The sequence below is a fragment of the Cervus canadensis genome, chromosome 1, assembly GCF_019320065.1.
Source record: "Cervus canadensis isolate Bull #8, Minnesota chromosome 1, ASM1932006v1, whole genome shotgun sequence".
NCBI lineage: Eukaryota > Metazoa > Chordata > Mammalia > Artiodactyla > Cervidae > Cervus > Cervus canadensis.
Genome location: NC_057386.1, coordinates 117,550,802 through 117,571,620, shown reverse-complemented (window position 1 = coordinate 117,571,620; position 20,819 = coordinate 117,550,802). Strand labels below are relative to the sequence as shown.

The 20,819-nt window shown below is 49.7% G+C and overlaps 1 protein-coding gene across 5 annotated transcripts in view; it reads left to right on the top strand.

The window, feature by feature from the left end:
• BICDL1 (BICD family like cargo adaptor 1) overlaps nucleotides 1–20,819 on the top strand; it is a 77,755-nt gene that overhangs the window by 55,013 nt on the left and 1,923 nt on the right. For 2 of the 5 annotated variants that reach the window (XM_043439198.1, XM_043439208.1), the window contains 5 exons: nucleotides 5,133–5,312; nucleotides 5,939–6,157; nucleotides 7,157–7,300; nucleotides 12,485–12,615; nucleotides 19,715–19,835. In XM_043439198.1, coding sequence (XP_043295133.1) covers nucleotides 5,133–5,312; nucleotides 5,939–6,157; nucleotides 7,157–7,300; nucleotides 12,485–12,615; nucleotides 19,715–19,835 — 795 coding nt within the window. Of the gene's footprint in view, nucleotides 1–5,132; nucleotides 5,313–5,938; nucleotides 6,158–7,156; nucleotides 7,301–12,484; nucleotides 12,616–19,714; nucleotides 19,836–20,629; nucleotides 20,739–20,819 lie in introns of all 5 variants that reach the window. The other 3 variants (XM_043439221.1, XM_043439230.1, XR_006263935.1) reach the window with 2 other exon arrangements.

Below are 20,819 nucleotides of genomic sequence, written 5' to 3'. Positions count from 1 at the left end.
ACGGAGTTCTTTCTGGGCTGTTAACATGATGGGAGCACCCGCAGTGCTGTTCTGCCTCCTGGGGTTTGTGGAATCTGTGGGAGACTTCAGAGGGAGCCCGTGACTGTGCTGGGCCCACTGTGCTCTCTGCTGCTGCTTCCACAGCCCCCTGCCTTTAGTGGGCTGGCCCCAAGCAGAAGCCCAGAAGCTGCCCACTGAATGCAGCAGGACAGATCCTGATTCTGCCAGTTGCTAGCGAAGACACAGGCTGACCCCTCTATGAGTCTAATTAGCCTCTTTTTTTCCTTGGTAAAAGAAATTGTTTCATGGCTGTATTTGTCCTTATTTGGGAACTGCCACTAGGCCTCAGCTGAATCCCAGAGCTCACACCTGACAGGAAACAACCCCTTAAACACTCTGCCTCCCCAGAGACAGTGCAGCTCCTGCTACCGAGAAAGCTTTGCTGTGCTGACCTGGGAGCCCTGGGCCTGGGGCTCCGGGCCCTGCTTCCCTGAGGTGTCCTCCGAGCGTGCCAGGGAGCAGAGCCGATTGCAGCAGTGCTGTTTGTGTGCAGGTGGTCAGCCAGGGATATTCCTGGGCCAGGTGGGTCCCTGCCCAAAGACCAGGCTGCAGAAGGCCCCCGGGCTCAGCAGTCGGCTGTTGAGGAAAGCCCTGGGTCTCGGGATGAGGAGATGTCTTAGGCTAAGGTCATGTGATACCGTCAGTTAAACAGCCCTCTGAGTGATGAGCCTCTTTAAGGGAAAAGTAACATTTTTTCTGTGTTTTATACCTTCAGCTCGGAACTTTCTGTAAAGTGGGGCCTCAGTAAGTGTTGAACAGAAAATGATGCTGGCTAAAGCCTCACATCAGTTTTCCAAATGGAAAGGAGTTTGCTCTTAAAGTTTATGGTGATAACAGCCATGGACATTTGTCAGCTGCTTTGCACAGAACAGTGTTTTTGCAGATGTTCTAACACTGAGGCTGAGAAAGGTGAACTCTCTGTCCTAAGTAGTGTAGTAAGTCCTGGGTAGAATCCAGAAGGGGACCCTCCTGCCTGCTTTGCTTGGTTCTCAGTGATGACTTCCTGTGTATCACTTGCCTTTCAAAGTCCGTGTCTCACCAGTGTTTATTACCCCATCAGGTGCCCTCCTGAGGGTTGCTGAGGTAGAGTATGGAGAGGAGGAGGAAAAAGTACAGAAAAATGGGGAAATGGCCCTGCCTAAAAAAAAAAAAAATCTGGTTCAACATGAATTCACAAGTAAAAAGTCGTTATTTCAGATCAAGGATGGGAGACCTGGGGGTGAGGAGGAGCCAGGACCAGTGTGGACCGTGCAGTGCTTGGCTGGCACGTGGGCTGTTTGTTCTCCAGCAGCCAGAGTCCCCAGTCACACCTCCTTCACATCCTCACCCCTTGCACACTCGCTGCCTCCCGATTGGGCTTCTTCAAGAATGGGAGTGCAATGCCTGCATCAGGTCAGGGAGGTCCCACCTTGGGACCTCTGCATTGGGGAAAGCTGCATTTATGGACTGAAATCTCTTCTTTCCCAACTATTTGTAATTTTTTTTTTCCTCCTCTAGTCATATAAAACTCTCTTTAAGGTGTTGCTAACTAGTTCTGTTGCTGAAATGGCCTGTACTGATACAGAAATAGAAGTTTTAGCTCACTCAGGGAGTAAGTGAATGGTCCTAAATCAGACTTGTAGACTGTAGAGCTAGTGGCCTTGGAATGTTTCTAATCCCCTGGTTTTAATCCTTTTCCTCAGACACGGGATGAGAGAAGGGCTGAGTGGGCAGGGCAATAGGCTGCCACAAGCAGAGTAGCCCCCTTTGATCTGGCTCACTCTGTAACTGGGGTTCTACTGTCAAAAACAGATTTTTAAAACACTGATCAAATCCAGCTCTGATTTTTTTTTCCCAGTCTGAGAGGGATAAAAATGACTATTGAGGGCCCAGGAAATTTAAAAAGCAGGCATTTTGCTAAACTCTTAATACCCAGTAAAGGATTTGTCCCTCAAGAGGGCCACTTCACTGCTCTGTTTCATACCCATTGAGTGTCTGCACACAGATGTGTGCAGGGGCCTTGTCCCAAGGAGTGGGTGGCTTTCATCAGCAGAGAACGCAGGCCCTGCTCCCTGTGGGGATCCAGGAAGCAAATGACCTGGAGTCTAGGCCTCGCTGACTCTGGGTGTGTGCCGTTAGGCACATCACTTAATATCAGCCATCTCAGTTCCCTCAGTGTAAGACGGGGAGAGTACCCCCACCTCTGCCCACTTTAAGGGCATGAGTGTCCTAAGCTTGAACTTCGCATACTCTTCAAACAAGACATTTGGTGTCTTCCTCGGTCACATATAAATTACATTTAGTTTCATCTTTGTTCTATAAAGGGTGATATTTCTTAACGTTAAAAGGTTATTGTATTTAATAGACTCTTCCTTGGTTTGGTTTTTCTGAATTTATTTATGGATCAGTTATTGACCAGAGAGGGCAGACCTGTCCTGGTGTTTGTTCTCTTGCTGTTACAATTAATTAAGCACCTTTGAGTGTGTGTGAGTAATTGAACTAATGTTGTCCAATACCTAAGAACTTGTACTTGTCGGTGCTGAACTTCCCCTGCTGAGATGTATATGTAAGTTGTCTAGAAAATAATTGCAAAGCATTTTATCAATTTAATATGCCGTTTGTAATTGTGCCAAAGGCTTCCTAGGCATATCTTTAAAAAAAAAAAAAATCAACCTAATTTCTTCTTTCTGAGTTTCCTCAAAACCAGAGCTGGAGGAGTTCCCACTGGACCAGCAGGTATTGATGACCCACTGGAACCATGCAGGGCAGGCTTGCCAAGTCCTTTGTCATTCCTGTGAGCAGCCAGGCTCCAAACCCTTCCTAGTTAAGGCACATCCAGACCACTGGTGCCATTAGCCAAATGTTCTCTGATACTGACCAGCAGAGGAGAGGCTCCCAGGGCACCCAAAGGGATAGCTGAAGGCTCTGCAAGGCAGCTTGCTCCATTCATGAGACCCACAGAGCTCTGAGTTGCTGCCTGCTGCCCCTGGGACTCTGCATCTCTGCAGGGGCCACAGGCCTACCTTGATGACAGTCTGGAAAAGAGACTACGGCATTCCCTCTTCTTAATGAACAGGGGTGACCGAAGATGCTATTTTATTAAAGGATTAAAATAACTAAATTTAAATCCCAGGAAGTTCTTCTCCCCATCCCCACCTCCCAAAGTATATTTTCAGTCGGGGGACAGCGGGGTGAGCAGTCCTCAAGTACAGGAGTAGGAAACATTGCTCCTGTACATAGTATGTGAACATGTGCATAGCAGTTAGCAAACAGATTGATTCTGCAGTTGGGGTCTGTTGTGGTGAGAGTAAGTGCAGTGATGGAGTGTACCAGTAAGAGTGTGGCATTTAGCAGCCGTGGTGGAGGCTCCTCTTACATTCAGCAGCAATAACCTCATCAGGTGGCAAATGCCCTGTTTGGACTCCACAGGGAAGGGGCCACAGGGAATGCAGAGAGGGCTGAGGTAGTGGCGGTGAAAGACGCGGAAGGAGCCCTGGTCCGTGAGTCGCGATGCCTGCGTTGCCGTCCCCTCCACACTGGCGTCGCTCTCCTCCTTTGAGCCGCACATGCTGTGGAAATCTGTCACACACGTGCTCCTAAAATCTGTCCCCCGCCAAGGGCCTTCCTTACCTGTAATCCATGAGGTGTGACACACAGTAGGGTGAGACTGCTTCTCCCATGAGTTTGGGAACTCTTGGTATCACTGCCCAGATGTTACCTCAGATCCTGCCTCGAGCTCCTTTCCAAACAACCCTTTTCCCCTTGACGTTTTCAGTAAAGTACAACGTGCATGTAGTAAAGCATACAGACCTTAGGTGTGTAGCCCATCGAAGCTTTTATCGGTACCTGTGTAACCACCATCCAGGTCAAGAGAGCCTGTCATCAGCACCCGCAAGTCTTCCCCCTGCACCCTCCCAGTCAGCGCACTGCGCTTCCTCAGAAGCAAACCTCTCTTCTAACTTTTATCTCTTTTATCTCAAGTTTTGGAACCTTGTATAAAGAGAATCGTACATTATAAATTGTTTTGTGTCTGGCTTTTGCTGAACATCAGTGTCTAAAAAGTTCATCCACGTTGTGGCATAGAGAAGCAGCGTGCTCTTCTGTGTTCTTTGTGGCGCGCTGTACAGTATTGCAGGGTGTGAACATATCCATTCTGTTTTTATTGGTGTTCAGATTGTTCCTGTGTGTGGCTTTTATGAATAATGCTGTTGTGAATACCCTGTGTGTCTTTCATGTACATTTTCAGTCATTTATTACTGGGTCTGCACCTAGGAGTGGAACACCTGCATCAAAGGATACATGTGTATTTCACTCACTAGAAATTGCTGAACAGTTTCCAGAGGGGCAGTTCATCTTCCATTCCCACCAGCAGTGAGAATCCTAGTTATTTTACATCCTCATCAAAACCTGATATTATTATTCTGTTGCTATTACTTATCTTAGTCATTCTGGTGAGAGTCTAATGGTGCCTTATTTTGTATGCCTGTAGGTTGTGTGTCCAACTTTTTATTCTGGAGAATTTCAGACAAACTCAGAATAGTGCAGTGACACCCCACGTATCCTACTGTCCATATCTACACGCCATCCATCCCTGGCCAGCCCCACCCTAGCTTCATGACATCCACTTGCTCCCCTCTCATTATTTTGAAGTAAATCCCAGAATTTTTGTAATTTCATCTGTAAGTAAAGAATACTTTACAGATAAGAACTTTAAAAAACATAAACACAGGACTAGTACACCTAGAAAACTTAGCCATATTTCCTTAGTATCAGATATCTAGCCAGCGTCCAAGTTTTCAGTTGTCTTAATAATATCATAATTGTTCTTCACATTTTTATTTTGAGTCATGTGGCAGACAGGCGATATGTTTCTTAAGTCTCTTTTAATCTATAGATTCCCCTTTTATCTTTTTCTTTTTGAAATTTATCTGTTGAAGAAGCTGGGCTATTTGTCCTGTAGTTTCCCAAATCTGTATTTTACCGACTGCATCCCCTGAACACCTTCTAGCTTGCTCCTCCCCCGCTCTGTATTTTCCTGTAAATTGGTGGTCGGGCTCGGCCCCCTCACCCCCCCTTTGCTGTCTCCCCGAAAGCTGCACCAGAGTCAGCTGGAGCTGCAGGAGGTGCGGCTCTCCTACCGGCAGCTGCAGGTGAAGGTGGAGGAGCTGACCGAGGAGAGGAGCCTGCAGAACTCCGCCGCCACCAGCGCGTCCCTCCTGTCTGAGATAGAGCAGAGCATGGAGGCCGAGGAGCTGGAGCAGGAGAGAGAGCAGGTGCTGGCGTCCCCCTGGCCCTCCGGCTCACCCCACACCTAGGGTGCCGTGGTCTGCACGTGTGTGAGCCCCTTAGCCTGCTGGCTGGAGATGTCCTGAGGTGGCCGCTTAGGAAATGCTTGTTGACTAATCAGCCTTAGAACTCTGGTATTGACAGGGTTCTGGAACATTTGTGATCCATCTAATTGGTTTGTTTTCATATTACCCATAACCACTCATTCCCCTAGTTATATGGGGACTTCCCCCAAAAGTAACGGACTATATCAAGAAGTACTTTATGTGCAGCTGGGAGGGACCTGAGGGCAGGGGGTATAACAACTGGGAGTCTGTGCAGTTGTGCGGGAGAAGGAAATGGCTATCCACTCCAGTGTTCTTGCCTGGGGAATCCCATGGACAGAGGAGCCTGGCGGGCTACAGTCCATGGGGTTGCAAAGAGTCAGACACACCTGAGTGACTAAGCACCCAGAGTTGTATGGGGCCCAGAATAAGTATATGTTTCCTGGGACAAGTAATTAAAAAAAAAACAACTTCCTAGAACTAAATTCTTGGATTCGTGTACTAGAAAAGGATGGCTGCTGGCCATCTTCTCAAGAGTCCCTAACCAGGAATAACTCTCTGTGGGGCAGTTGAGACTGCAGCTCTGGGAAGCCTACTGCCAGGTCCGCTATCTGTGCTCGCACCTGCGGGGAAACGACAGCGCTGACTCGGCCGTCTCCACGGACTCCTCGATGGACGAGTCTTCAGAGACGTCGTCGGCCAAGGACGTGCCAGCCGGCAGCTTGCGCACTGCCCTGAACGAGCTCAAGAGACTGATCCAGAGCATCGTGGACGGCATGGAGCCCTCGGTAAGAGGCTGCGATGAGAACTCCGGGCTCCACAGGGCTTGGAGGCTAAAACCAAGTCCAGAGGGTGAGGTTAGCCCTGGAACCCGGAACCTAATAAAGTCTGCAAGAATGCCTTCTGAGCCCTTGTCGGAGCACACTCCCCATGGGGGAGCAGGCACAGGGTCCAATGTGGGGTTGGGGGCCCCCAGAGTCCCTCCCTGCAGGCTCAGGGTGCAGACGAGGCCTCAGGGCTTCGAGTGTGAGCACTTTGCTGGGAGGCTGTGAATGTAGAAATTTGGCTCCTGGTAAAAACTTCAAGTTGTTTTTCTGTTGCCCACTGGTCCTGGTGGTGGAGGTAACTGTGAACAGGCAAACTTAAAAGATCTGAAGCTTCTGCTCAAAGGCTAGACATGAGGAAAGTTGAAACGATCAACAGCCGGGCCTTTTAGAATTCTAGACGTGGCTCCTCTGGTGCAGGAGAGGAGCATTCCCATGGGCTTCCCCGAGTAGACTGGCCTTTCTTCCAGCCTCGTGTCAGATTCCTGCCAGACTCCCCCTCCATTTACACCCACAGCTTGCGGGCTGTTGTTTCTCCTCAGGTTCCTCCTCCTGCAGGACGGTTGCGGGTTGCGTCTCTCTCCCTGTATTAGGTGAAGTTAGGTGAAAGGGTGGCTGTCCTGCCGAGGTGGTTCGTGGGATGCACTGTAGTGCAGAGGCCGGGTCAGTGTGGGAAAGCAAGCTGGCAGAGGGAGGTGGGCTCTTGGCGCCATGCAGTTTCCCTTCTTCAAAGCCTGAAACAAAATAAACTTCTAGTTATTGTCTGCACATTGAAGTTGAGCAAGACAGCCTCTCTTTTCTAACCTTCTATTTCTTCCTTCTTCTGCTTCTCTTTTTTCCTCCCATCCCCTACCTTGCTCTTCCCCAAACTGAACCATCTCCCTGCTCCCCTCCCCTCTTCATCTCTCCCACTAACCATCTCCCCACTCCCCTCCACTCTCACCATCTCTCTACTGCTGTCAGAGCTCCCGGAGAATTGACGATGACTCCTTAGAAGAACAGATAAGGCAGACCAGTGAGGATTCGAGAGCCCTGAGGGAACTCATGGAGGGGGAGAGGGGTAAACTGAGGCAAAGCCTGGAAGAGCTGCAGCGGCTCCACAGTCAGGTGAGCACCCCGTCCTCGGCCCAGTGCAAGGTGTGCAGGGGCTCCTGCTCCCTGGGAGCCCGTGAGTCCCCCTCTCCACGTCTCTCTGAGACGGGCTCTCCTCTGATGGTCGGACCCTCGGGTAGTGACCTGAAGCTGAAGTGAGCTGAGTATCTTCAAGAGAAGTCAGTCCTCAGGTTTAGGCCACAGTGAAATCGTTAGGATTGAGAATAGCTGAGGGACTTCCCTGGTGGTCCAGTGGCTAAGACTCTGTGCTCCAATGCAGGGGGCCTGGGTTTGCTCCCTGGTCAGGGAACTAGATTCCTTATGCCACAACTAAAAAGATCCTGCCACAACTAATAGCTGGCCCTCTACAGAGCCTGAATAACTGGGTGGATTCTGATAGATAGAGTGCCACAGCTCCCAAGCCACATTTGGATGTTTGTCCAGCAGCTTCTGAACAGGGAAGTTTGCAAACCAGGAGACAGTTGGTCTTTGCGGGCCTGAGCTCTCTTTGTGAGTGCTGTCACCTCAGCCAGCCTGTTTTTCAGCTTTCGAGGCACTTACTGCTGCTCTTGCTGTTCCCTTCCTATTTGATCATGATCTCATCTCTCCAGAATACTGGAGAAGGACATCTGTATTCTGATCTGAAAAGTTTTAAAGGGCTTAGGAGCAGCCCCACCCAAAAAAGAGCTTCTAAAATCTACATAGGAGATAAATAAAAGCTCTTCCTTTTGCCTGGAGTCCTGTATGGAGGTTTGGTCCCATTAGCGGGGGACACCAGACAGGTTCCCCTCTAAACACCTTCCCTCCTTGTCCAAAGCTAGTCCTCCCTTCCTGCTACAGGAAGAGGTTGCTGAAAGATGGAATTTAAGCTGGGCTTTCACTTCAGTATTTCTTAAATGTAAAGGAACTTATAGAAATAAACATCTGTCTTTTGGGGTTGTACCCATTAGACTTCCTGGTATTATTCTCTTGGAAGATACTGGGAGACAAGCCATTACTGCTCTCTTTTTTTTGTGAGTGACCAGATAAGAAGGGCAGAAGGATGCTATTGAAAGCTGTATATTGTTCCTGACCAAGCCCTGGGGAGTAGGTTTGGGCAGCCAAAGACACTGCTGCTGCTGCTGCTAAGTCACTTCAGTCATGTCTGACTCTGTGCATAGACAGCAGCCCACCAGGCTCCCCCGCCCCTCGGATTCTCCAGGCAAGAACACTGGAGTGGGTTGCCATTTCCTTCTCCAATGCATGAAAGTGAAAAATGAAAGTGAAGTTGCTCAGTCGTGTCCGACTCTTCACGACCCCATGGACTGCAGCCTACGAGGCTTCTCTGTCCGTGGGATTTTCCAGGGAAGAGTACTGGAGTGGGGTGCCATTGCCTTCTCCAGCCAGAGACACTTTTGTGCCTAAAACCTAAGACCCTCTGGTGGTCGTTTGCCCAGAGGGGTTGGCGACAGGAGGGATCATACCTTCCAAATGGGAAGAATAAAATGCAAAAGAAAGTGGGCCTTAAAGTTATTTGGATTAATAAAAGCCTCTTTGTTGCTTCTAGAAGCCCAAGAGGGCATTGTTTGATCCAGAAAAATAGGTAGAGGTTGCTGAGAGTCTGCTATGGAACTATTTATATTTAGAAAGCCACCTCTACCAGGGAATTTTCCTTAAAAATTCAACTGATAACTGATTTAGGTCAATTCCTATGGATTCCCTTTCAAAAGAACACAAGAGAACCCATCAAGTAGATGGTTACATTCAGTCCCACATAAGATACAGAGTTGGGCCTCTGCCAGGCTCAGTCGCTCCCCACAGGCTCAGTCAGGGCCGCAGAACTCTCAGCCAAGTTGCATCATCCAGGAGCGTCCCTCGGGAGGAACGCCGACTCCCAGGGCAGTGGGTAATGCAGGGGGAGTTGGCAGGGCCGTGGAAATGGCAGCTGTCAGGGGGGGCAGGGGTGCCTCCTGCTGTTAGCTCAGCACATGCGTGCCCCGAGACCCTGAGAGGCTCAGGTGGATGTAAGATGAGGGCAGTCAGACCAGCTTCGTACCCTTTGGGGAGTCTGACTCAGGTGACGTGGGACTGAGGTCCGACCTCACCAACAGATGGCCCCACCTCCACTCCCGCCGTTTTCCTGCCTGAGCAGTCTCTGCTGTCCTGGAAATGAGGCCAGAGGTAAAAGGTGTGTGGGACCTCGACAGTGAAGTGCCCACAGTTCCCCACCCCTCAGAAGCCTACCCAAATTCTAAAGTGAAAGAGAGCCCAGGTTTAATTGATCATCACCTGTTTGAAGCACAGCCTCGTAGACAGGCCTGCAGACTTGCCCCTGCCCTCCTGCTGGCTGTGGAGAGCTCCGTGCCCCATCCCTGCAGCTCCCCAGGGAGGGCTGGCCGTGGGCCCTGGAGCTGCTGCCCGGAGGCAGGAGGACCTGCTGGGCAACGTGACAAGTAGTTCTCCCAGGCCAGTAACCAGGTCCTGGGAGGCACAGTAAGAGAAACAGTCCCACCCCATCATTTGGCTCCTTTATGCTTGACTGAAGCACATGCCAGTTACTCCAGGGACGTGAACACTCAGGGGAGCGTGAGCTGGGAGCAGTTGAGGCTCTCACTGATGAGATCTGAGTGCCCCCTCCTCTGAAATCTCAGCATGTTCTGTCTCCTCCATCCTCCCAGCCATTGTCCCCCTCAGAACTTCATTCTTTCACACCTTGCCTTTAGTCATCACTTCCCCAGCCGTCACATGGTCTGGAGTGATCTTCTGAAGCACGACTTGAAGGTGGGACACCCCTTGCAATACTCTCAAACCCTCCTGGCCCCACGGTCTGGCTGCGTCCCACCATCCAGCCTCCGCTCCTATTGTTTCCCTCTCACCGCCTCTGCTGTAGCAGGATTGAACATGGGTTCCAGATGGATGTGGCCCTTGCGTTCCCACAGCTGGGTCTTTTCTCCCAGTCTTTCTCTCTCCCTGGAAGACTCGCCCCTGCACATACAGCCCTCCTCATCCTTCAAGTTCCTGATCAGGTCTCACTTCCTCCTCGAAACTCTCCTGCCTCCCTTGCTCAGGGAGTCCCCGGCTCTGCTTTGTCATGGTTACCCTCACTCCCTTCTCACCTTCCCCGTCCAGCCTTAGTGGACCGCCTGCAAGGATAGACTCCAGGTCGCACACCCCTCTCTGTCTTCTGAAGCGTCTAGAGCAGGCACTCAAATGATTGTCAGCCCTGGATGTATGACCTCAGGATGTTTCCTTTGATGCTGTTCAACTTCAAGGACACCCACCTTAATGGGGAAGAGTGGATTTAGGGGTGGCTGTAACCTAAGTCAGCAGTTAAACCGGCTGTTAGCTGGAAGGCCCTCGTGGAGGGGAGAGAAGGGGTGGCGCTTACGCTCTGAGCTGGGCCTTTGATGTTATTTATTTCATTTGATCCTAACAACAACTTGATGGTGGGGAATAGTTCCATTTATTCCAGCTTTTTATCAAATTCACGTGTAACTCCGAGAGGGTAAATCCTTTGTCACTTCTAAGCTGGCAGTCTCTACCTTGGTCAGGTTTTCCAGGCCACAGCAAAAAATTCTTGTGGAGTCTTATCTGGAGACTATGACATGTTGGCATTTCCTGCCTAGCACGCAGTTTTATCTGTCTCTGACTCAGCTGGCAGAACACCTGGCTGGCTCTTGGCCACGTCAGGGCTCATTTGGTCTGAGGAGGGCTGGCTGTCTCCGCCAGCTGCTTTCTGGGTCTTGGGATCTGGCCTGCCAGGCTGCGGAACCTGCCAAGAATAGGGTGAAGCCGGGCTTCTCACCTGACGCCTTGTCTGCCTCAGAGCTCTGCGCCTGCCTGCCCTGGCCTCCCCAGGCGCCCAGCACCCCGAGGCTCCTCACCGGAGCTGTCCCCACCATGGAAGCTCAGAGCACCAGGCCCGACATTCCCTGCCGTGCACCAAGAGGGCAGGGTCAGGCGTCCTGGCTCCAGTCGATCCTATCGACTGTGAGAAGGAGGGCTCCCCGCCTTCCATTCATTGAACAAATATTTATTGAAAGCTCTACCAGGCAGGGTTTCTGGTTGCAGACAACTGAAACTCACTCTACTTAACTTGAGCAGAAAAATAATATACTGGAATTAAATCTGAAACGTCACAGAATCAATAGGCAGGCTGGAGAACTGAGCTCCAAAACAGGAAGGAGCCATGGGAAGTGGGGTGACAAAGCCATCTGCTCTCCATGGAGTAATCTCCCACTGGCCAGTGGCTTTGCTGCACCCCCAAAGGTACCTGTAGCCCCAGGTACCTAGGAAAGGAGGTCTCTTCCTTGGCTTCCTTAGTAGGTGGGCATGCTCTGTCTCCTACCGAGGCTCCTGCAACTAGGAATGCCCCAGATAGGAAGGAATTCTGGGTGCTTGACAAGCCCCAAAATGACAACCTTCCACTGCACAGGCACTTGGGGATTAAGCATTGTTTCTGGTCAGGGTCTGAGACGCGCAGATGGATAGGACATGCTTCTCGCCACGGCAGAGCACAAGGGGTGCGAGAGGTCGCTGTGTACAGTGGGCGGGGTAAACTGGTCACCGAGGGAGCCACCGGGAGGGGCGCCTCACCACCCAAGGTTGACTCCCCGTGAGTGGGCTCTGGTGCCATTCATAGAGGCGTGGACCACAGAGAAGGTAAGAGGCTTGAAGTGAAAGGTGACAGTGTTGTTTTTCTGCCTAAATTCCCTGCGGCTTTGACCTGGGGAGCTGAAGGAAGAAGACAGGAAAGCCAGGCTGCATCTAGTGCTGTCACAGAAACGGGAACCAGGTCCCAGGCTCTGGGGCCAGCCAGGGCCCGTGTGGGGCACAGGGCAGTGTTCCACGTCGAGTGGAAGATGACTGGAAACAAAACTCGAGTCCTTATCCCCCTAAATGTGTTCCAGGGCCCTGGTGCGCACGTGGTCTTCACTCAGCAGCTCCCAGAGGGTGCCTGCAGGTGAAGGAGGCACCATGGTGTGCACAAGGGAACTGGGCCCCCGGGTGCAGCAGCTCGGGGCTGAGCGCCCCCGTCCACCCAGCTCCAGCCTCGAGTGTGGTCCCCTCCCTCCTGGAGCAGGGGCAGTGGGAAGTCACCAGCCTGCCCCACACACAGGCCCTGAGCCCGCCTGGGCCTGTTCTCTTCTCCCTCGGGAGGGAGACACCCCAGGCCGGCCGCAGTGATGTGCTGTGTTCATCCCCTTCGTCTCCCATTAGGTGACACTGCTGAGCGTGGAGATGACCGCCCTGAAGGAGGAGAGAGACCGACTCAGAGTGACGTCTGAGGACGAGGAACCAAAGGAGCAGCTTCAGAAGGCCATCAGGGACCGGGACGAGGCCATCGCGAAGTGAGTGGGCACAACTTGTTTAACTGCAACTGCACGTATTAATAACCCGAGAATGTGCTCAGTCTTAGGTGTTCAATCACACAGAAGAGTTTCCCTGCTACTCGGGAATTTCTCACTCCCCATCCCATTCTTCTTCCCAGACAGACACTACTGGTAAAAGTCGGGTATGTGTTTTTTGCAGATTTTTTACATATGTGTATGCAGGTGTATATGCAGTGCAGTTTTTGTGGACTCTTTAAAAAAAATCAGCAAGATGATGCTCTACATGTTTTTTTTGTTGTTTGTTTTCACTTATATCTCAGCATTCCGATCTCACTATGCATGCTCAGTTGCTCCAGTCATGTTGGACTCTTCAGCCCCGTAGACTGTAGCCCTCCAGGCGAGAATACTGGAGTGGGCCAATCTCATTTTATATACACACACACACACACACATAGTTTTTTTTGCTGTTGTTTTTGTTTTACTATTAATCATAGACATTTTCAAGCATACACGAAAGTAGAAAACATGAGACGAATTCCAACCTACCTACCTCAGTTTCAATGCTGATGAACAGCACGGCCAGTGTGGTTTCATCTGTAGCTGTCCATTTCTTCCCCCTCCGCTTCTGGACCATGTTAAGGTGGATCATGAGACATATCATCTCATCCATAAACATTTTCACAGAAATCTCTACCAGAGAAAGACTCTTTATTGTAAAACACACGCCAGAAATATCACACATGAAAAAACTTCAATTTCTTAATATCATCTAGTATCCAGTGTTCAAATTTCCCCAGTTGTCCCATAAATGTCTTTTTATACTTGATAAGAATCAGACGCCAAACTCCAGCATACTCTGTTTTGTTGTTATGTCCCAAAAGGTTGTAACTCTTCCCCTTCTCTTTTTTTCTTCGATTTGCATTTATTGAAGAAACTGGCTCTTTTAATTCATAGTTTTCCTACATTCTGAGTTTGACTGCATCCTCAGAGTGTCACTGAACAGTTTTCTTTGTCTTTGTTAATTTCTAGTAAACTGGGTCACTTTTAAATAATGTTTTGGGATTTCTCTGGCAGAGAAGAAATGCATAAATGCGTTCTTGTACATTCAAAATATGTGGCAGTACAAAGGCGCAAAGACCATGTTTATTTCCCATCCTCCCGAAAATTATCTTTGTCACACATTCAGTCTGTCCTGTTTATTGAGTCTAAGAAGATAAAGGGTACTAAAATTGTGTCTGCTTTGCAGGCTTTATAACACATTAATAACAACATTTGTGCATCACTTTACTGCTTACAAAGCATCCTTTAATCCTCCTAGCCACAGCAAGAAGTGGAGGCTTTTAATCCCAATTTTACAGATGAGGGCGTTTCCCCAGGATCGCAGCTGATGCTCATCGCTGGCCTTCACCTCAGTCTCAGGCTCCTTTTCCCTCACCTCAGGGCTACTTGGCAGAAAGCTAAAAGGAGCTTATTTAAAAGAATTTGTAGATAGATACCATTTGCCTTTTTTAAGAAGTAATATGACATTTTAATTTCTGACTTTAAAATTCCCTACATCTTCCCCTTTTCATTTTCATACACCATTGTTCCCTCCCTTCTGTTCTCTTCAGTCATTTCCATCATTTCCATTTTGGTTTTACGTTTGGGTCCCCTTTTCTGTCTGGTCAGAATCTCCTATCAAGTTGTCTTTCAATTTCCAGTTCATTTTGGAATTATCCTTGGTGAGAATCACAAACCTACACTGTCTTTGCCATTCCTGATTCAGTTCAGTCGCTCAGTCGTGTCCGACTCTTTGCAACCCCATGGACTGCAGCACACCAGGCCTCCCTCTGCATCACCAACTCCTGGAGTTTACTCAAATTCATATCCATTGAGATATGATGGGATCGGTGATCCCATCCAACCATCTCATCCTCTGTTGTCCCCTTCTCCTCCTGCCCTCAATCTTTTCCAGCAGGGGGGGTCTTTTCTAGTGAGTCAGTTCTTTGCATCAGGTGGCCAAATTATTGGAGTTTCAGCTTCAACATCAGTCCTTAAAATGAATATTCAGGACTGATTTCCTTTAGGATGGACTGATTGGATCTCCTTGCGGGCCAGGGGACTCTCAAGAGTCTTCTCCAATGGATGTAGTTACTGAATACTTGAATTGTTCAGTTGCTCAGTCATGTCTGACTCTGCAACCCATGGACTGCAGCACGCCAGGCCTCCCTGTCCATCACCATCTCCCAGAGCTTGCTCAAACTCATGTTCATCAAGTCAGTGATGCCATCCAACCATCTCATTCTGTGTCGTTCCCTTCTCCTGCCCTCAGTCTTTCCCAGCATCAGGGTCTTTTCCAATGAGGTGGCTCTTCGCATCAGGTGGCCAAAGTATTGCAGCTTTAGTATCAGTCCTTCCAGTGAATATTCAGGATTGATTTCCTTTAGGATTGACTGGTTTGATCTCCTTGCAGTCCAAGGGACTTTCATGAGTCTTCTCCAACACCACAGTTCAAAAGCATCAATCTTTCAGCACTCAGCTTTCTTTATGGTCCAACTGTCACATCCATACATGACTACTGGAAAAACCATAGCTTTGACTATACAGACCTTTGTCAGCAAAAGAATGTCTCTGCTTTTTAATACGCTGTCTAGGTTTGTCATAGCTTTTCTTCCAAGGAGCAAGGGTCTTTTAATTTCATGACTTCAGTCACCATCTGCAGTTATTTTGGAGCTGAAGAAAATTAAGTCTGTCACTGTTGCCATTGTTTCCCCAACTAGTTGCCATGAAATGATGGGACCGGATGCCATGATCTTTAGTTTTTGAATGTTGAGTTTTAAGCCAGCTTTTTCACTCTTCTCTTTCACCTTCATCAAGAGGCTCTTTAGTTTCTCTTCACTTTCTGCCATAAGGGTTGGTGTCATCTGCATCTGAGTTTGTTGATATTTCTCCCAGCAGTCTTGATTCCAGCTTGTCTGGCATTTCTCATGATGTACTTTGCATATAAGTTAAATAAGCAGGATAACAATATACAGCCTTGATGTACTCCTTTCCTAATTTGGAACCAATCCATTGTTCCATGTCCGGTTCTAATTGTTGCTTCTTGACCTGCATACAGGTTTCACAGAGGCAGGTAAGGTGGTCTGGTACTCCCATCTCTTGAAGAATTTTCCACAGGTTGCTGCTACCCATACAGTCAAAGGCTTTAGTGTAGACAACGAAGCAGAAGTAGATGTTTTTCTGGAACTATCTTGCTTTCTCTGTGATCCAGCAGATGTTGGCAATTTTATCTCTGGTTCCTCTGCCTTTTCTAAATCCAGCTTGAACATCTGGAAGTTCTCAGTTCATGTACTGTTGAAGCCTGGCTTGGAGAATTTTGAGCATTATTTTGCTAGTGTGTGAGATGAGTGCAATTGTATGGCAGTTTGAACATTCTTTGACATTGCCTTTTGGGGGGATTGGAATGAAAACTGACCTTCTCCAGTCCTGTGGCCACTGCTGCATTTTTCCAAATTTGCTGACATATTGAGTGCAGCACTTTCACAGCATCATCTTTTAGAATTTGAAATAGCTCAACTGGAATTCCATCACCTCCACTAGCTTTGTTCATAGTGATGCTTCCTAAGGCCCACTTGACTTCGCACTCCAAGATGTCTGGCTCTAGGTGAGTGATCACACCATCGTGGTTATCTGGGTCATGAAGATCTTTTTTGTACAGTTCTTCTTTGTATCCTTCCCACCTCTTCTTAATATTTTCTGCTTCTGTTAGGTCCCTACCATTTCTGTCTGTTGTGCCAGTCTTTGCATGAAATGTTCCCTTGGTGTTTCTTTTTCTTGAAGAGATCTCTTATCTTTCCCACTCTATTATTTTCCTGTTTCTTTGTACTGTTCACTTAGGAAGCCTTTATCTCTCTTTGCTATTCTTTGGAACTCTGCATTTGGATGGGTTTATCTTTCCTTTTCTCCTTTGCCTTTTGCTTCTCTTCTTTTCTCAGCTATTTGCAAGGCCTCCTCAGACAACCAGTTTGCCTTTTTGCATTTCTTCTTCTTGGGGATGGTTTTGATCACTGCCTCCTGTACAATGTTATGAACCTCTGTCCATAGTTCTTCAGGCCCTCTGTCTATCAGATCTAATCCCTTGAACCTGTTTGTCACTTCCACTGCAAGGGACTTAATTTAGGCCGCACCTTAATGGTCCAGTGGTTTTCCCTATTTTTTTCAATTTAAGTCTGAATTTTGCAATAAGGAGTTCATGATCTGAGCCACAGTCAGCCCCTGGTCTTGTTTTTGCTGACTGTATAGAGTTTCTCCATCTTTGACCGCAAAGAACGTAATCAGTCTGATTTCGGTATTGACCATCTGGTGATATCCATGTGTAGAGTCGTCTCTTGTGTTGTTGAATAGCAGTGTGGTATTTTGGAGTGAGACCATACTATTATGAATAACAAAGGGTGAAATTGTGTCAAATAATTAGGGAATAAAATGGTAAAATTAGGGTGCTAATTGTGGAAACCCAGTAAGTTAGAAGTAGAGTCTGGTTTGTCAGCTTCTCTCAACTAGAGAAACAGAAGAGAGCTGGCCATCGGGCTCTGACCACCCTCCATCTGCATAGGAGGTGGGGATACAGCCAGAGAAAGTGCCAGGGTGTAGGAGAGCAGAAGAAACAAGTTGTCCAGTCCCCTCCACTAAAATGAGTGCACCTAGCTCCAGCACCTGGGTGACAGGAAATTGCCAAGTCTCCATGAAACCTTGAAATGCATGCCCTCACCTGCTGCCCGCGGAGGCTGAGTCAATCTCCTGGAGTCTGACTGAACAGATTTGTGAGTTCTCCCTCCTGAGTAGGAAGGGTTTTGGAGTGAGGCCCTGTCCTTCCTGGCCCTGCCCTTAGAGTGTTAGACCACTCCAGGAGGGTTCTTTTTCTGTCCCTCACAAATGAAATTCCGGGTGTACAGAATTCAGACGAGACCTAAGGAATCATTGAAGTGTGGGTTAACCATACATTTGTGTAAGGTCGTGAGTTTTATATACATCATCTCCGATCTTGGCTGCATTTTAGAATCTTCCCCGCCCCCAACCCCAGGGCCCTCTCCAGAACAATTCTTCAGTCTGAACCTCTGGGTTGGGGGCAGCTCCCACCCCATGATTCTAATATGCAATAAGGATGAGACTCTCCCCCAAGAAGAATAACTTCCCTCTCTTCACTGGACAGCAAAAACCTTAAGGTGTTCAGAAAAGTTAACAATTTTATCTCCTTGCAGGTGAAAGGTCCTCAGTGAAAAGAAATCCTGGGCTGGCATCTGCCTTACACAAGCAGAGGGTTCAGTTGCTAGTGGTTTCATTTATACAAGGAATTCGCCTAGCCCTCTGAAATATTCCTTTTTAAAACTGATTAATGTCTTGATCAGGGGCTTCTGCAGCTTTGTTATTCTTGTTTTGTGCTGTCTCATGAATGATAAGCTCCAAGATGCCCTAGTGAGCAAACGTTCGGAGGGTGCCGTCCCAGGCTGTGACTGACACCTAGGCCCCCAAGGTGGGCCCAGCTCGAGGGCCTTCCGGAAGGAAAGGGTTCCGCTCTGTGCCCGGCGGGCTGCAGTTGCCCCTGGACCTGTGCCACTCCGCCTGCGGCGTTAGTCAGCACTTTCCGGGGTCTTCAGGCTGCTCGTGGCGCCACCTGCCGGGAGACGCCTGTAAGCTCAGGAGGTTTCCCTGCCGTGGGGCACCAGGGGTTTGCGCTGACTTTCCAGGACCGTGGGGTGGGCCAGCCGGGGCGTCCGTGGCAACCGGAGCCAGGCAAGGATTTCCGCCGCTCGCGACCAGCCAATGGCAGCGGCCGTGACGGGAGCAGTGTGCGGCATTTGAGACACCGGCGCTCATTGGCCAGGCTCAGCTCGTGTCCCTGCAGCCGCAGTGCGGGTGGGCGGGCCCGCTGAGAGCGGCCTGGAGCGTTCGGGATGCGTGGGCAGGGCGCTGTCCTGGAGCCCCGGGGTGTCGAGGTCGGTGACCAACTGCTCGGTGGACTTGAAGCCACAGAGGAAGTGCTGGTCGCATGGTGGCCCGAACGGTTCACCCCAGCTGCCTTCTAGTCGAGCTTGGCTTTGATGGGGGCTGAGCAGCCCCTGAGGGTGGGTCCTCACAAGGCCATGCACATTGGTCTGTGGCCCTGTGTGATGAGAGCCGTTTAGTTTTGCCCTTTTAATGTGAAAGGTGTCAGTCCCTGAAGGGCTAAATACTCATTTGGCACTGGACGACCACTGCCACCTTATAGAAGCTGCCCAGCTAAGGCTCTGCCGCTTTATCCCCGTTACTCGGTATCCCTGCAGAGTACCTTTGCATTGAACCACCATGGTTTAGGAATGCTGGGGAAGGTGAACAAAGTAGTATGTAAAACACATCAAAATGTGAAAATACAAAATGCAGAAGTGCGGGAGCAATTACTCATCAATGGTCATCATTCCAAGAGAACCAAGTAGACATTTTTGGGTGTGACCTTCAAATATACACAGGCAGCTTTTCTTGTACAAAGCTAGTATATGTGACCTTGTCTCTTGGTTCTTTTTTACACAGCATAAATCACGAGTGTTTCCCCACTGTCAATAAATATTCAACACTGTGGTTGTTACGGGAGGTGACTGTTCCATCATATACTTTGCCCTGGGCCCCCTACCTGTTGGCTACAGTGAGCACCTGAGCTGTGCTGCAGTGTGGCCACCACTGCACACACCCTCAGAAGAAGGGCTTGCTGGTGGAAAGGGGGCACCAGTGGGTTAAGTCCAACTTCCATGGGGACTGGTATTTTGGGGGAAAGATGAAGGCAGCAGCCCTTTAGTGCTGTGAGAGGTCTTTGAGCTCTGGGTTCCAGTCCTGACTTAAGTATCCTCCTCTCTCAATCACTTCACGATGGCGATGTCAGATAATCCTTTCACCTACAGCTTGTTTATGAAAGTTGAGAAAATGTGTATGAAAGCATGTTGCCCACTTTCCAGGCCTCTAGAAGTAACACTGTAGCTACAGTTACTGTTTGTTGTGAGTTTGGGGTCAGAGACTGTTTCCTCATCCTTCAGACACCAGGTGCCCCGGGCAGAGGACCTGATGCTCTGGCACAGGGTGTCGGCGCTCATCCCAGCTTGTGTGTTTCCAGGAAGAACGCTGTGGAGCTGGAACTCGCCAAGTGCAAGATGGACATGATGTCTCTCAACAGCCAGCTGCTGGATGCCATTCAGCAGAAACTGAACCTCTCGCAGCAGCTTGAGGCTTGGCAGGTAAAAGTCTGTGAACCCAGGCTGAGTGTAAGGATGGGTTTGTTACTGGAGGGTCCCGTGTGTGCGGGTGAGCAGTGATTCGTCTTCACTGTGTGAGTCGGGGCTCCAGGCCCCAGGCCCTGAGCACCTGGAGGAAGCCACTTTCCAGAGCGAAGAACCCGGCTATGCTAACCTCCAGGCTTGAACAGGGGCCTCCTTCAGCCGCTTGCCTTGGCCTTGTTGAAATTAGCTCTGAAGACACTGCTGTCGACGCGGAGGGCCCAGGAAGCCCTGCATGTCTGACTGGAAATTCATTACTGGATGCATGTCGTTCAGGCACCCTTGGGTTATCAGCGGCCACTGCTCTTCCCTTTCTCAGAGGCCAGCTTCCTTCTTCCACTGAGCACCGTCCCGGCGCAGGTCTGGGGAAAGTGAGTCAGTGTGTCCGTCTCTAGCACCACGGGTGTCAGAGTCCCATCAGCCTGCCCTGTCCCAGGCCCCGACGCGCTCCCCTCTGGGCCAGGGCCACGACTTGCTTTTTGTTAATGAGATTAGGGAAGTACAATTTCAGGATATGGGTGTAACCATTCATGTTTCTCCCCAAGAAATCCTAACTGGACAGATGAAAAGGCCCCTGCAGCTTTCCCAGGCAAGCCCCTCGCAGGGGGCAGCTTAGAAGTGACTGTTCCTCCAGGGCCCTGCCTGGCTGGCTGCGGGAGCGCCAGGGTCCCCCCACCCCAAGAGCTGCTCCCCGCCTCCCAGCCCGCTGTGTCCTGGCTCACCGCGTCTGTTCTTCTCTTTTCTCTCGGCTACAGTTTGCTTCCTCAGGGCTTTTTACTATCTGGCTCCTTTGGTTTCTGATCTAGTGGCCTTTCTCAGTTCCCGTATCAACAGCTTTAGTTGTACACCCCTCCTGCCTTTGAGGTGAGCTCTTCAAGCCCCCACCCCCTCACCTCTCCTCTCCCGCCATCACGGTCCCGCCCCACTGCCCCCTCATGCTCACCA